The sequence below is a fragment of the Oncorhynchus keta genome, chromosome 18 (genome assembly GCF_023373465.1).
Source record: "Oncorhynchus keta strain PuntledgeMale-10-30-2019 chromosome 18, Oket_V2, whole genome shotgun sequence".
Classification (NCBI taxonomy): domain Eukaryota; kingdom Metazoa; phylum Chordata; class Actinopteri; order Salmoniformes; family Salmonidae; genus Oncorhynchus; species Oncorhynchus keta.
Window position 1 is genome coordinate 23,823,506 of NC_068438.1, and position 15,964 is coordinate 23,839,469.

The 15,964-nt window shown below is 42.9% G+C and overlaps 1 protein-coding gene across 8 annotated transcripts in view; it reads right to left on the bottom strand.

The window, feature by feature from the left end:
• Positions 1-922: 922 nt before the first annotated feature.
• esamb (endothelial cell adhesion molecule b) overlaps positions 923-15,964 on the bottom strand; it is a 94,346-nt gene continuing 79,304 nt past the window's right edge. For all 8 annotated transcript variants that reach the window (XM_052467660.1, XM_035792231.1, XM_035792233.2 and 5 more), the window contains 5 exons: positions 15,524-15,725; positions 15,030-15,185; positions 2,542-2,664; positions 2,316-2,445; positions 923-2,104 (listed from right to left, as the gene is read on the bottom strand). In XM_052467660.1, coding sequence (XP_052323620.1) covers positions 1,219-2,104; positions 2,316-2,445; positions 2,542-2,664; positions 15,030-15,185; positions 15,524-15,725 — 1,497 coding nt within the window. In that variant the 3' untranslated portion in view covers positions 923-1,218. The remainder of the gene's footprint in view (positions 2,105-2,315; positions 2,446-2,541; positions 2,665-15,029; positions 15,186-15,523; positions 15,726-15,964) is intronic.

The window sequence follows — 15,964 nt, forward strand, 5'->3', positions numbered from 1 at the left end:
ACCATAAAGGCCTGATTGGTAGAGTGCTGCAGAGATGGGAGAACCTTCCAGAAGGACAACCATCTCCACAGAGGAACTCTGGAGCTTTGTCAGGGTGACCATCGGGTTCTTGGACACCTCCCTGACCAAGGCCGTTCTCCCCCTGCTTGCTCAGTTTGGCCAGGCGGCCAGCTCTAGGAAAAGTCTTGGTGGTTCCAAACGTCTTCCATTTAAGAATGATGGGGACCTTCAATGCTACAGAAATGTTTTTTTTACCTACCCTTCCTCAGATCTGTCTCAACACAATCCTGTCTCGGAGCTCGAAGGACAGTTCCTTCGACCTCATGGCTTGGTTTTTGCTCTGACATGCACTGTGAGACCTTATAAAGACAGGTGTGTGCCTTTCCAAATCATGTCCAATCAATTGAATTTACTACAGGTAATCATGTTGTAGAAACATCTTAAGAATGATCGATGGAACCTGAGCTCAATTTAGGGTCTCATAGCAAAGGGTCGGAGTACTTATATAAATAAGGTATTTATATTGTTGTTTTTTAATATACATTTGCAAAATTTCAAATCTGGGGTTTTGTGTATAGATTTATAAGGATACTTTAGAATAAGGCTGTAACATAACAAAATGTGGAAAAGTCTGAATACTTTCCAAATGTACTGCATCTCCATTAAACAACGTCTTCGCAAACAACTTGCTAAAAAAGGGTGTTGTTATATGGTCAATATCCCAAGGCTAAGGGCTGTTCTTATGCAAAGTGGAGTGCCTGGCTATAGCCCTTAGCCATGGTATATTGGCCATATACCACAAACCCCCAAGGTGTCTTATTCTGATTATAAATTGGTTACCAACGTAATTCGAGCAGTAAAAAGATATACGGTCTGATATTCCAGGGCTTGTTTTAACCTTAAAGAATCTGAGCATGGCAAATAAAAGCAAAAACATTTATTTCGCAAAAAAGATTTGAAAACAGCTAAAAGAATAAAAACAAATCAATTAAGTCTTTGAACTTGTGCAGACTTGAATACAGGAGATTCCACAAGTGTCTTCTTCAGCATGAGCTCTTCTTTCTACTCCGAACATAATTTTGAACGATCACAATAAAAAAGTGTTTTTAATTCCAAGCAAATCCTTCTCTACTCTGTGCAATCTTCCTTTGAGGAAGTCTTTATCCATTTGCTTTAGTTTTTTGTGTTCAGTAGTAAAACGGGAGACCCTCCAGTGGGCTATACCAGTGATCCAGCCTGGCTCTGAGCGGTCACCATGACGGGCACAGCCCCCATACGGGCCAGGGTGGTGGAGCTAATGGGCGAGGTGAGAGGGCGTGGTACCTGGGGCTGGGCCCCCTCAGTCTTGTCGGGGTCTGTGACCATGTGGCCAGGTGGGGAATGAGGTGGGGCACCGTTAGAACTGGAGGATCTGCTGTGTCCATAGTGAGGCATGCTACTGATGCTGGGGGGTCGGCTGTGGTTGGAACTGGGGAGTTGGCTGTGCCTTTGTGGAGAGCTGCCACTGATGTGGTTCAAGCTTGGTGGTCTGCTGTGCTCATGTGGAGAGAGGGCGCCGATATTGTTAGAACTTGGGGGTCGACTGTGCCCCTGGGGGGAGGGGGCACCAATGTTGTTAGAACTATGGGGTCTGCTGTACCCATGTGGAGAGGTGACACCAACATGGTTAAAACTGGGTGGTTGACTGAACCCATGGGGAGGAGTGTCAACAATGATACTAGTGCTGAGGAGCCGGGTGTGGCCAGGGGGTGGAGTCCCACTGATGTGGTTAGAACTGGGGGGTCGACTGTGCCCTTGTGGATAGGTGGCATCAATGTTGTTAGCAACACAGAGGGGTCTGGTGTGCCTGGGTGGAAGTGTGCCACTGATGTACCCTGGGAGGCCCTGCAGGGGGTTGAGCTCTCCAGGCCGAAGGCGGTAGGCGTTGAGCACAGAGCCTGTGTCAGAGGCCGGTGCAGTGGGGTAGGGGAAGTTTTTGAGCTGCTGGGGGTCTCCCGGATGGGGGCTCGTGGCTATGGATGACAGCGTGCCATTTTTGGAGATGATGTCGGAGCCTGTGCCACTCTTTGCCCAGGAAACACGCTTGGGTGCCTGGGCATCCTCCCTGTGATGGATAGACAGACAGACAGCAAATGAGAAAACACCAACCAAGATCATATCACATGCTACACACATCCTCCAACCATCAACCTGCAGAAATTGAATTAGAACTCCTGCATTGTCCATGGTAAAGTCCTAGTAGTTGTACATCCCGTGGTGTTTAACAACTGCACCTGATTTTCTGATAACACACACAAACACAGAAAAAATCTCACTTGATATCATTGGCTATCTCCTCCTCTTCGTGGTCTCTCCTCCTCAGCATGAAGATGAGGAAGAGTATGATGGCTACCAGTCCCACGATGGACCCCAGAGTAGCAGCAGCAATCGCTCCAGAATTAGAGGCTGTGGAAGAGGACACACAGAGAGGCTTCAAACAGGAAACATCAGCAGTCTGTATGTACTAATATGAGAATGTGTGTGTTACTTTCCTACACGTACAGGTGAAGACCTCCAGGTTGATAGAGCAAGTGTCAGAACCGGCAGTGTTGCTAGCTCGGCACACATATTTCCCTGACATGCTCTTAGTGAGGTTACTCAACCTGAGGGTACCTTGCCTCTCATCTGAAAGAGAAAGACAGTGTTACACACTCTTGCCTCTACAGTACATGAATATCTTGATGATGTACAGTGCACAGAACGTTATACACCTTTCAAACACACTCTCAATCTACAGTAATGTAGACAGTTACACTAGGTAACACAAGGGTAGCTACAGTATGTATACAAACATAATTAGACCACACACTCTACCAAGTACAATACTCTCTTGGTTCCGAAGCTATAAGTATTGAGGGGTATCCTGGTCCGAGGGAGTCACATCCCACTGGGCACAGACGTCAATTCAATGTCTATTCCACATTGGATCAACATAATTTCACTGAAATGACATGGAAACAATGTTGAGTCAACCAGTATGTGCCCAGTGGGATGGGCTGTTCTTTATACCAGTACATATCCTCTTTGATGATATCTCTCTTTTCTGTCCCGGGGATAAATAATGTGGTTATATGGAGAGACCTCACTAGCAAATGGTTAAACACCAGACAAAGAATCTCCACAATGATGAATCAGAACCTGTGGCTTTTCACAAATGGAATCAGCAAACATAATCCTAGTTGCTGTTGTCCACTTGTCATAGCTGGCATGGGGATGCTCAATTGTAAATATGTAACACTGGGGATACTAGAGAATAATAAACATATGTGGGGCAGGTCTTATCAAGCAAATCCTCTCAAAATCCGATTGGAAACGTCACAAGAGAATATTTATCAGATGTGTTTCCAAATCAAATCTAAATTTTATTTGCCACATGCGTCATAAAAAAACAGGTGAAGACTAACAGTGAAATGCTTTACTTACGGGCCCTTTCCAACAACGCAGAGAAAAACAGGTGAAGACTAACAGTGAAATGCTTTACTTACGGGCCCTTTCCAACAACGCAGAGAAAAACAGGTGAAGACTAACAGTGAAATGCTTTACTTACGGGCCCTTTCCAACAACGCAGAGAAAAACAGGTGAAGACTAACAGTGAAATGCTTTACTTACGGGCCCTTTCCAACAACGCAGAGAAAAACAGGTGAAGACTAACAGTGAAATGCTTTACTTACGGGCCCTTTCCAACAACGCAGAGAAAAACAGGTGAAGACTAACAGTGAAATGCTTTACTTACGGGCCCTTTCCAACAACGCAGAGAAAAACAGGTGAAGACTAACAGTGAAATGCTTTACTTACGGGCCCTTTCCAACAACGCAGAGAAAAACAGGTGAAGACTAACAGTGAAATGCTTTACTTACGGGCCCTTTCCAACAACGCAGAGAAAAACAGGTGAAGACTAACAGTGAAATGCTTTACTTACGGGCCCTTTCCAACAACGCAGAGAAAAACAGGTGAAGACTAACAGTGAAATGCTTACTTACGGGCCCTTTCCAACAACGCAGAGAAAAACAGGTGAAGACTAACAGTGAAATGCTTACTTACGGGCCCTTTCCAACAACGCAGAGAAAAACAGGTGAAGACTAACAGTGAAATGCTTTACTTACGGGCCCTTTCCAACAACGCAGAGAAAAACAGGTGAAGACTAACAGTGAAATGCTTTACTTACGGGCCCTTTCCAACAACGCAGAGAAAAACAGGTGAAGACTAACAGTGAAATGCTTTACTTACGGGCCCTTTCCAACAACGCAGAGAAAAACAGGTGAAGACTAACAGTGAAATGCTTTACTTACGGGCCCTTTCCAACAACGCAGAGAAAAACAGGTGAAGACTAACAGTGAAATGCTTTACTTACGGGCCCTTTCCAACAACGCAGAGAAAAACAGGTGAAGACTAACAGTGAAATGCTTTACTTACGGGCCCTTTCCAACAACGCAGAGAAAAACAGGTGAAGACTAACAGTGAAATGCTTTACTTACGGGCCCTTTCCAACAACGCAGAGAAAAACAGGTGAAGACTAACAGTGAAATGCTTTACTTACGGGCCCTTTCCAACAACGCAGAGAAAAACAGGTGAAGACTAACAGTGAAATGCTTTACTTACGGGCCCTTTCCAACAACGCAGAGAAAAACAGGTGAAGACTAACAGTGAAATGCTTTACTTACGGGCCCTTTCCAACAACGCAGAGAAAAACAGGTGAAGACTAACAGTGAAATGCTTTACTTACGGGCCCTTTCCAACAACGCAGAGAAAAACAGGTGAAGACTAACAGTGAAATGCTTTACTTACGGGCCCTTTCCAACAACGCAGAGAAAAACAGGTGAAGACTAACAGTGAAATGCTTTACTTACGGGCCCTTTCCAACAACGCAGAGAAAAACAGGTGAAGACTAACAGTGAAATGCTTTACTTACGGGCCCTTTCCAACAACGCAGAGAAAAACAGGTGAAGACTAACAGTGAAATGCTTTACTTACGGGCCCTTTCCAACAACGCAGAGAAAAACAGGTGAAGACTAACAGTGAAATGCTTTACTTACGGGCCCTTTCCAACAACGCAGAGAAAAACAGGTGAAGACTAACAGTGAAATGCTTTACTTACGGGCCCTTTCCAACAACGCAGAGAAAAACAGGTGAAGACTAACAGTGAAATGCTTTACTTACGGGCCCTTTCCAACAACGCAGAGAAAAACAGGTGAAGACTAACAGTGAAATGCTTTACTTACGGGCCCTTTCCAACAACGCAGAGAAAAACAGGTGAAGACTAACAGTGAAATGCTTTACTTACGGGCCCTTTCCAACAACGCAGAAAAACAGGTGAAGACTAACAGTGAAATGCTTTACTTACGGGCCCTTTCCAACAACGCAGAGAAAAACAGGTGAAGACTAACAGGGAAATGCTTACTTACGGGCCCCTTCCCACAACGCAGAGAAAAACAGGTGAAGACTAACAGTGAAATGCTTACTTACGGGCCCTTTCCAACAACGCAGAGAAAAACAGGTGAAGACTAACAGTGAAATGCTTTACTTACGGGCCCTTTCCAACAACGCAGAGAAAAACAGGTGAAGACTAACAGTGAAATGCTTTACTTACGGGCCCTTTCCAACAACGCAGAGAAAAACAGGTGAAGACTAACAGTGAAATGCTTTACTTACGGGCCCTTTCCAACAACGCAGAGAAAAACAGGTGAAGACTAACAGTGAAATGCTTTACTTACGGGCCCTTTCCAACAACGCAGAGAAAAACAGGTGAAGACTAACAGTGAAATGCTTTACTTACGGGCCCTTTCCAACAACGCAGAGAAAAACAGGTGAAGACTAACAGTGAAATGCTTTACTTACGGGCCCTTTCCAACAACGCAGAGAAAAACAGGTGAAGACTAACAGTGAAATGCTTTACTTACGGGCCCTTTCCAACAACGCAGAGAAAAACAGGTGAAGACTAACAGTGAAATGCTTTACTTACGGGCCCTTTCCAACAACGCAGAGAAAAACAGGTGAAGACTAACAGTGAAATGCTTTACTTACGGGCCCTTTCCAACAACGCAGAGAAAAACAGGTGAAGACTAACAGTGAAATGCTTACTTACGGGCCCTTTCCAACAACGCAGAGAAAAACAGGTGAAGACTAACAGTGAAATGCTTACTTACGGGCCCTTTCCAACAACGCAGAGAAAAACAGGTGAAGACTAACAGTGAAATGCTTTACTTACGGGCCCTTTCCAACAACGCAGAGAAAAACAGGTGAAGACTAACAGTGAAATGCTTTACTTACGGGCCCTTTCCAACAACGCAGAGAAAAACAGGTGAAGACTAACAGTGAAATGCTTTACTTACGGGCCCTTTCCAACAACGCAGAGAAAAACAGGTGAAGACTAACAGTGAAATGCTTTACTTACGGGCCCTTTCCAACAACGCAGAGAAAAACAGGTGAAGACTAACAGTGAAATGCTTTACTTACGGGCCCTTTCCAACAACGCAGAGAAAAACAGGTGAAGACTAACAGTGAAATGCTTTACTTACGGGCCCTTTCCAACAACGCAGAGAAAAACAGGTGAAGACTAACAGTGAAATGCTTTACTTACGGGCCCTTTCCAACAACGCAGAGAAAAACAGGTGAAGACTAACAGTGAAATGCTTACTTACGGGCCCTTTCCAACAATGCAGAGAGAAAAATAGAAAAATTATAGAAAGATAATAACACAAGAAATAAATACACAACAATAACTACAGCACATTGCAAAAGTATTCATCCCCATTGGCTTTTTTCCTATTTTGTTGCATTGCAACCTGTAATTTAAATGGATTTTTATTTAATGTAATGGACATCCACAAAATAGTCCAAATTGGTGAAGTGGAAAAAATTACTTCTTTCAAAATATTCGAAAACATTAAGCTACGGAAAAGTGGTGGGTGAATATGGATTCACCCCCTTTGCTATGAAGCCCCAAAATAAGATCTGGTGCAACCAATACCTTCAGAAGACACATTTATTTATATAAAGACCACCTGTGTGCAATCTAAGTGTCACATGATCTCAGTATACAGTGGGGAAAACAAGTATTTGATAACCTGCAAAATCGGCAGTGTTTCCTACTTACAAAGCATGTAGAGGTCTGTTATTTTTTATCATAGGTGCACTTCAACTGTGAGAGACGGAATCTAAAACAACAATCCAGAAAATCACATTATGATTTTTAAGTGATTCATTTGTATTTTATTGCATGACATTAGTATTTGATCACCTACCAACAAGTAAGAATTCCGGCTCTCACAGACCTGTTTGTTTTTCTTTAAGAAGCCCTCCTGTTCTCCACTCATTACCTGTATTAACTGCACCTGTTTGAACTCGTTACCTGTATAAAAGACACCTGTCCACACACTCAATCAAACAGACTACAACCTCTCCACAATGGCCAAGACCAGAGAGCTGTGTAAGGACATCAGTGATAAAATTGTAGACCTGCAGAAGGCTAGGATGAGCTACAGGACAATAGGCAAGCAGCTTGGTGAGAAGGCAACAACTGTTGGTGCAATTATTAGAAGATGGAAGAAGTTCAAGATGACGGTCAATCACCTTCAGACTGTGGCTCCATGCAAGATCTCACCTCGTGGGGCATCAATGATCATGAAGAAGGTGAGGGATCAGCCCAGAACTACATGGCAGGACCTGGTCAATGACCTGAAGAGAGCTGAGACCACAGTCTCAAAGAAAACCATTAGTAACACACTACGTCTTTATGGATTAAAATCCTGCAGCGCACGCAAGGTCCCCCTGCTCAAGCCAGCGCATGTCCAGCCCCGTCTGAAGTTTGCCAATGACCATCTGGATGATCCAGAGGAGGAATGGGAGAAGGTCATGGGGTCTGATGAGACAAAAATAGAGCTTTTTAGACTAAACACCACTCGCCGTGTTTGGAGGTAGAAGAAGGATGAGTACAACCCCAAGAACACCATCCCAACCGTGAAGCATGGAGGTGGAAATATCATTCTTTGGGGATGCTTTTCTGCAAAGGGGACAGGACGACTGCACCATATTGAGGGAAGGATGGATGGGGCCTTCCCTCAGTAAGAGCACTGAAGATGGGTCGTGGCTGGGTCTTCCAGCATGACAACGACCCGAAACACACAGCCAGGGCAACTAAGGAGTGGCTCTGTAAGAAGCATCTCATGGTCCTGGAGTGGCCTAGCCAGTCTCCAGACCTGAACCCAACAGAACATCTTTGAAGGGAGCTGAAAGTCCGTATTGCCCAGCGACAGTCCCAAAACCTGAAGGATCTGGAGAAGGTCTGTATGGAGGAGTGGGCCAAAATCCCTGCTGCAGTGTGTGCAAACCTGGTCAAGAAATACAGGAAACGTATGATCTCTGTAATTGCAAACAAAGGTTTCTGTACCAAATATTAAGTTATGCTTTTCTGATGTATCAAATACTTATGGCATGCAATAAAATGCTAATTCATTTCTCAAAAATCATACAAATGTGATTTTTGTTTTAGATTCCATCTCTCACAGTTGAAGTGTACCCATGATAAAAATGACAGACCTCTACATACTTTGTAAGTAGGAAAACCTGCAAAATCGGCAGCATATCATATACTTGTTCTCCCCACTGTATATGCACCGGTTCTGAAAGGCCCCAGAGTCTGCAACACCACTAAGCAAGGGCCACCACCAAGCAAGCGGCACCATGAAGACTAAGGAGCTCTCCAAACAGTTCAGGGACAAAGTTGTAGAGAAGTACAGATCGGGGTTGGGTTATAAAAAATATCCAAAACTTTGAACATCTCACGGAGCACCATTAATTCCATTATGAAAAAATGGAAAGAATATGGCACCACAACAAGCCTGCCAAGAGAGGGCCGCCCACCAAAACTCACGGACCAGGCAAGGAGGGCATTAAATCAGAAAGGCAACAAAGATACCCAAGATAACCCTGGAGGAGCTGCAAAGCTCCTCAGCGGAGATTGGAGTATCTGTCCATAGGACCACTTTAAGCCATACACTCTACAGAGATGGGCTTTACGGAAGAGTGGCCATAAAAAAAGCCATTGCTTAAAGAAAAAAATAAGCCAACACGTTTGGTGTTCGCCAAAAGGTATGTGGGAGACTCCCCAAACATATGTTCGTATAGAATGTACAGAATGTACTCTGGTCAGATGAGACTAAAATTGAGCTTTTTGGCCATCAAGGAAAACGCTATGTCTGGTGCAAACCCAACACCTCTCATCACCCCATGAACACCAACCCCACAGTGAAGCATGGTGGTGGCAGTATCATGCTGTGGGGATGTTTTTCCATCAGCAGTGACTGGGAAATTGGTCAGAATTTAAGAAATTATGAATGGCTCTAAATATAGGGGAATCCTTGAGGAAAACCTGTTTCAGTCTTCTAGAGATTTGAGACTGGGACAGAGGTTCACCTTCCAGCAGGATAATGACCCTAAGCATACTGCTAAAGCAACAATTGAGTGGTATACATTTAAATGAGGGGAAACATTTAAATGTATTGCAATGGCCTAGTCAAAGCCTCAATCCAATTGAGAATCTGTGGTATGACTTAAAGACTGTTGTACACCAGCGGAACCCATTCAACTTGAAGGAGCTAGAGCAGTTTTGCCTTGAATGGGCAAAAATCCCAGTGGCTAGATGTGCCAAGCTTATAGAGACATATCCCAGCTGTAATTGCTGTTAAAGGTGGCTCTACAAAGTATTGACTTTTGGGGGGTGAATAGTTATGCACGCTCAAGTTGTCAGTTTTCTAGTCTTATTTCTTGTTTGTTTTTTTTTACAATAAAAAAATATTTTGCATCTTCAAAGTGGTAGGCATGTTGTGTAAATCAAATGATACTAACCCCCCTCCCAAAAAATACATTTAAATTCCAGGTTGTAAGGCAACAAAATTGGAAAAATGCCAATGGGGGTGAATACTTTCGCAAGCCACAGTGCAGGGGTATGAGGTAATTGAGGCAGATATGTACATATAGGTAGGGTTTAAAGTTACTAGGCAACATGATCGATAATAAGCAGTAGCAGCAGAATATGTGATGAGTCAAAATAGTTAGTGCAAAGGGGGGGGGGGTCATTGCTATTTGGTTAACTATTTAGTAGTCTTATGGCTTGGGGGTTGAAGCTGTTCGGTGTCCTGTTGGTTCCAGACTTGGTGCATCAGTACCGCTTGCTGTGCAGTAGCAGAGAGAACAGTCTATGACTTGGACAGCTGGAGCCTCCACCCATATATACCAATATAAAGAATCAAGAGGGAAAACAAATGGATATATCTTCATCATATGTCCCGATGCATTTCATAAATGGTTTATAAAAGCAACCCAGTAAGTCAACCAGCACCGCTCAAGTAGAGAAGCTAAAGTTCACAATAGGATATCAGTATCTTTACTAATGACCAGACTAGAAAATCCTATAAATAAACTATTGCATACAATGTCCTAAATTGTCATTGTGACAAACAGCTGTTTGTCCCTGTCCCAAAGTCTAGGAGTGAAATGCTGGCTGGGATTCTTGTTTGATTAACTCAGCATGCACCATCTGCTGTTCTCTCTGAGAGGGTGGGGGAAAATCATTACGCACGCAAAGCACACAGCCTACACAACGGTGCTACTACTAACTTCAAACATGCTTTCATTTTGCTGGACCCCAGGAAGAGTAGCTGCTGCCAACCCTTACCCATTTATCCATAATAAACTATACAAATACCTACTTTCATTTCAGAATAAACAAAGCCTCTTGGGGAGATATCATTTGCGTCAATGAGGATTCAATACAACTATACTAAGTACATGGCCTGACAGTGATTTGTGTGCCACACGGACGTGCCTGTAGGTGTGTTCAATAGGCACCTGCCATTAGTAACTCTGACAAGAGGAACCAGACAGAATTGCTACAGATTAACGACAGATCAGCTCATTCTTAAACTTGGCAGATTCTCAAAATTGCACTGCAATCAAGATCCAAAGACATAGAGATTGGTGATATCAGATCACCTACAGGTCTATACCAAGAATGTATTGTACTGATAAAAATACACTGAAATCTAACTAGGAAATAACTACAGTAAAACTACAGTAGCAAGTGACTATTACCAACATTTCTACAGCCAAGATCTAAGAACGCAAGAACACAAACAAACTGACAGCATTTATGCCAACTGTTAATTGTGCACCTTCTCATGTTTCATACATATTCAGAATGTTAAAACACAATCTTAGTCTACGTACAAGACAAAAAGGAAACACTTATTCTGGATTCAATCCAAACTCAATGACCTCAGCAAATGCAGCAGAGTGCACCTTGCAATCATAGTTTGATTGAATCATTGAATGTATATCATCCGATGCAATGGACCAGCTGTGTCTGTCTAGTGGGGGGCAGTTTTGTTTTACATGGGGTTGGGGTGACACCAGCAAGATTATAGAGAGCAATAGTAATGGCATCTTTTCGTAGGCACAAACTCAGTTAAGGCTCATTTGCCAAAGCCTATGGGGGGGGGGTTGAATGTTTTCTTTGAGGGTTTTAGGATAAATGCCGAAAATAAGGTTTGTGGTAAACACAGGCTTAGGATATCTTATACGGTTCATTCTATGAGATAATCTTTGTCAGCTGACAGCACATTTGTGAATGTTGTAATCAAAACACAAACTTAAAGGCTTCATAATTTCTAAAAGTCATGTTAACTGGCTGATATTATCTCATAGATCAAAACATATAAACCTGTGTTAACCTCAGATCTTATTTTCACCAATTATCCCAAAACCCCATTCTTTCCCAATTCTTTTCCCATATAGGAATGGCTGAACAAACCAGAGGTAACTCACTTCCGTTTTTAGGACTACAAGCTGGCGAGCTCTAATATTATATAGGCTGTGGGGCTCTACAGGCTTCTGCATCCTAGAGTGGGTTGGGGGTGTATTTGTGAAACCCTTACCCATGAACCCTAGAACAAGCAAGGGCGAGGGGCAGGCTCTCCATTCTGTGGTCATGCAGGAGAGAAGAGTAACAGAGACAGTGACGGAGAGAAGAAGGGCTGGTACAGAGAGAGCGATTAAATAGGGAAAAGAGACATCAACCCCTAGCCCTTACAAGGGAGTTGTAAGGAGTTGATAGTTGCAAAAGTTTGCAAGAAAAGAGTGATGAGACAGAGGTAGTAGAGAAGGAGAGACTGGGAACACAATAGAAACCCAGCATCTTAGATTGAAGCAAGAGACACATGCTGATTGATTGAGGGAAGCTCGCTATTTTAACAAACCAAAATAGCTCACGGTGTGTCAGAAATATTGTTGCCATTTTCACGGCGGAACGCAATACCTGGAGGTGACTTAAAAGGGATGGCTTTTGATTAATTAGTAAGTTGTAGGTGTGGCAAGGGCTTGACCACTCCATAGCTAATTTTAACATGCTCTATGGTATAAAATGTGGTGGATTCAAGGCATGAACAGACTTTGTGTGTTGTCATTAATTCCAATTCAGTGGGAGGGCATGAATGTTCGTCCTAGTCCATTGTGATTTGTGGAGTATAGTGACCTAATAGGCCCTAATTGTAATAACAAATGTATCTAGTTTATTTGCTAAATATGTTAGAAATGTATGTTTATTATAAGTAAGTATGGAATTATCTTACACAGCACTCTCGTAAGCGGAAAAGGCCTTATATAGGCTACAGTAGGGTAAATTGCATTGCATCATGTGCCATGCATGGATATGTCAATTGTTCTATAAGCATGATTACATTTGCAGTTACATTGATATAGCATTATGATATAGCATTACGAAAGAGAATATTTTATATAAGCTTGGTTTTAAATCAAATGAAATTAAACAAGCAGACTATTTGCTTCAATGCTTCCAGGTAGAATCGGGTCACATGGTGTCATAAATCACATCCCTTGTTCCATTGGCATATGGGCAATTTAGGCTAGACAATGTGCCACCACTGACAAAGTTATTACCATAAAACAACTGAAAGTTGCCAAATTTGGCGAAAAGAATTAGCCTACTGCTGCTGCTGGACCAAAACAATCAAAATTAACACTTGCGTTTGATAATACCAACCCCTTACGCTTAGTCAAAAGTAGAGCCCTTTAGAATGCCAGTAGAGCACGGGGGTGGAGGCTCAATGTCACAGAGAGCATATGCCAGGTCAAAGAGAAAAATACAGAGGATCAGAGTGTTTTCAACTCCTAGAGATTATGCAGATTTGTCTGTGTGTGTTTGGTGGTGCATTCAAACCCATAGTCCTTGATATTGTGTCAATCAGGCAGTGAAACAGATAGTGTATTAGGTGGGTGATCTATAGAAGAAGCGAGGAGATCAGAGAAAGAGCTATTCCAATACTTGGGTCAATCAGTGTAAGCCTTATTATTGCTCAGAAACAGCTGGTGCTTTCACAATAATTGTTTCCACTGCATTTCCACAACTCTTTACAAAATAATACAATATAACAGGCATATGTGCAGTATCGTATCAGAAATAAACCTCATTTTGATATTTTTCTCCCTCTGCAAGTCTGACATGAGCATGCAGTGTGTATGTGGTGACGTTTCCCAGTCTATAAAGAGGATTAAGTGATGCATGTTATGGCATTTCAAAGAAAACAAAAACTCACAGAAAAAAAAAAAGAGAGAGAATCTGCAATCCCACCGCCAGGCACCAACACACCACACATTAGTCCTCAACATTTTCTGAACACATCTACCAGTAAAAACATGGAAGAACAATATGCTGCTATGGCTGTGTTTACACAGGCCGCCCAATTCTGATTCTATTGGCCAAGGAGCTGATCTGATTGGTCAAAAGACCAATCAGTGGAAAAATATCAGAATTATAGGCTGCCTGTGTAAACGCTGTCAGATCAATCTGAATCTCTGAAAGTATATATTTGTTATTCATTTGGAATATGTCAATGTTAATGTATATTTAGAAGCTAGGTATTACTTAAAGAGCATATCAATTTATCTATTTTAGTTCTCATTTTGACAATCTTAGTGACAGGCAGGTCGACAGTTAGCCTAGTGGTTAGTTGGGTCAGTAACAAAAGGTTGCTGGATCAAATCCCAGAGCTGACAAGGTAAACATTTGTCATTCTGCCCCTGAGCAAGTCAGTTAACCCACTGTTCCCCCGGGCACCGAAGACGTAGATGTCGATTATGGCATCCCCCCGCAACGTTCTGATTCAGAGGGGTTGGGTTAAATGCAGAAGACACATTTCAGTTGAATGCATTCAGATGTACAACTGACTAGGTTTCCTTACTATAATAACCCATATGGAGCTGCTGTGAAGAGTACAGTTTGCATTGGCTAAAAATATATTGCACCCATCCACAGTAGTGGCAGGTGTTTTCAGTGCTGGTTAGTTGTGGCTACTCTGCATCACATGGTTTAATGCTATACATTGGTGATTGATAGAGGTGAGCTATCCTTTGTGATCCTCAGTACATACACTGAGTGTACAAAACATTAGGAACACCTGCTCTTTACATGACAGACTGACCAGGTGAAAACTACGATCCCTTATTGATGTCAATTGAGACAGATTAAGACATGGATTGTGTGTGTGCCATTCAGAGGGTGAATGGGCAAGACAAAATATTGAAGCAGGATATGGTAGTAGGTGTCAGGCACACCGGTTCGAGTGTGTCAAGATCTGCAACGTTGCTGGGTTTTTCACATTCAAAAGTTTCCGGTGTGTAATGTACCACCACCCAAAGCACATCCAGCCAACTTGACAACTGTGGGAACCATTGGAGTCAACATGGGCCAGCATCCCTGTGGAATGCTTTCAACACCTGGTAGAGTCCATGCACCAACAAATTGAGTCTGTTCTGAGAGCAAAAGGCAGTGCAATTCAATATTAGAAAGGTGTTTTCTAAACTCAATAAGAATTGAATCCATACTGATTGGGACTACTTAGTATTAGGATGAAACGTAACTGAGGCAGAGAGGTAATGTGATTGGCTAACATTATTGGTAAAGATAAGGGAGTACTCACTCTGCATGGGGGAAAAGAAGACCTCTGACATGGGGGCATTCTTGGTCCATTTGTAATGAGGGATGGGTTCGCCCGAACTGGATTTACAGCTTAGTGTCACATTGCCATTCAGCACAGATGACCCAGTCATCGTGCACACTGGAGGCGAGGGAGGGACTGAGAGCGAGAGAGAACAGATAGTTAGAAACAACAGAAGAGTTAAGAGAGAAACAAATGAAAGGATTTGGTCTACTACAATTGACCCCCTTTTGACCTCCTGAAGTATTGTATTAATCCATTTCAATTGAACAGGGTATTGTATTTCTAATAATGGTGGTCACACTGCCCAAGGTAAAGGAAATTTGCCAACACTATCCATCTGTTGAAGCTGTGGGAAAATATTATAGAGACAGCCCAGTGCATATGTACAAACTGTACTTTTGTGTTTCCATCTCTGAGGCCTGGCCCAAAAAACATTTTTGGAAAGTGCCAGAATCTAGGCGTCCGGTCGGTACCTTTGACATTGAGGCGCATTTCTCCAGAGAGACCGGCGGCTCCAGGGATGATGACATTGCAGAGGTATCGTCCTGAGTCTGACTCCTGGGTGTTGTTGATGTAGATGGAGAGATTGGACGAGGGCATGGACAGGCTGAACCCAACACGCTTTCTGAACTCAGGACTACCTATCCCTGGCTCACCATTACTGTAGGAGATGACCTGCACGGACAGACAGACAGGGGAAATAGTTTACAATAGGGAACGCAATGGTAGATTGTGTTCCCTATTGCAATTCAGGAACCAAATGTACTGTCAGCAATTATTTACACGGATGAGTACTCGATTCCATAGAAGCCTTCTAGTAGCGCCAGCATACTGTATCTAAACCCTACATATTGTTAGCCTTTTTCGAGCCAGCATTTGTGTTGCTTGTCGAGGAGAGAGACTAGCATTTTTGC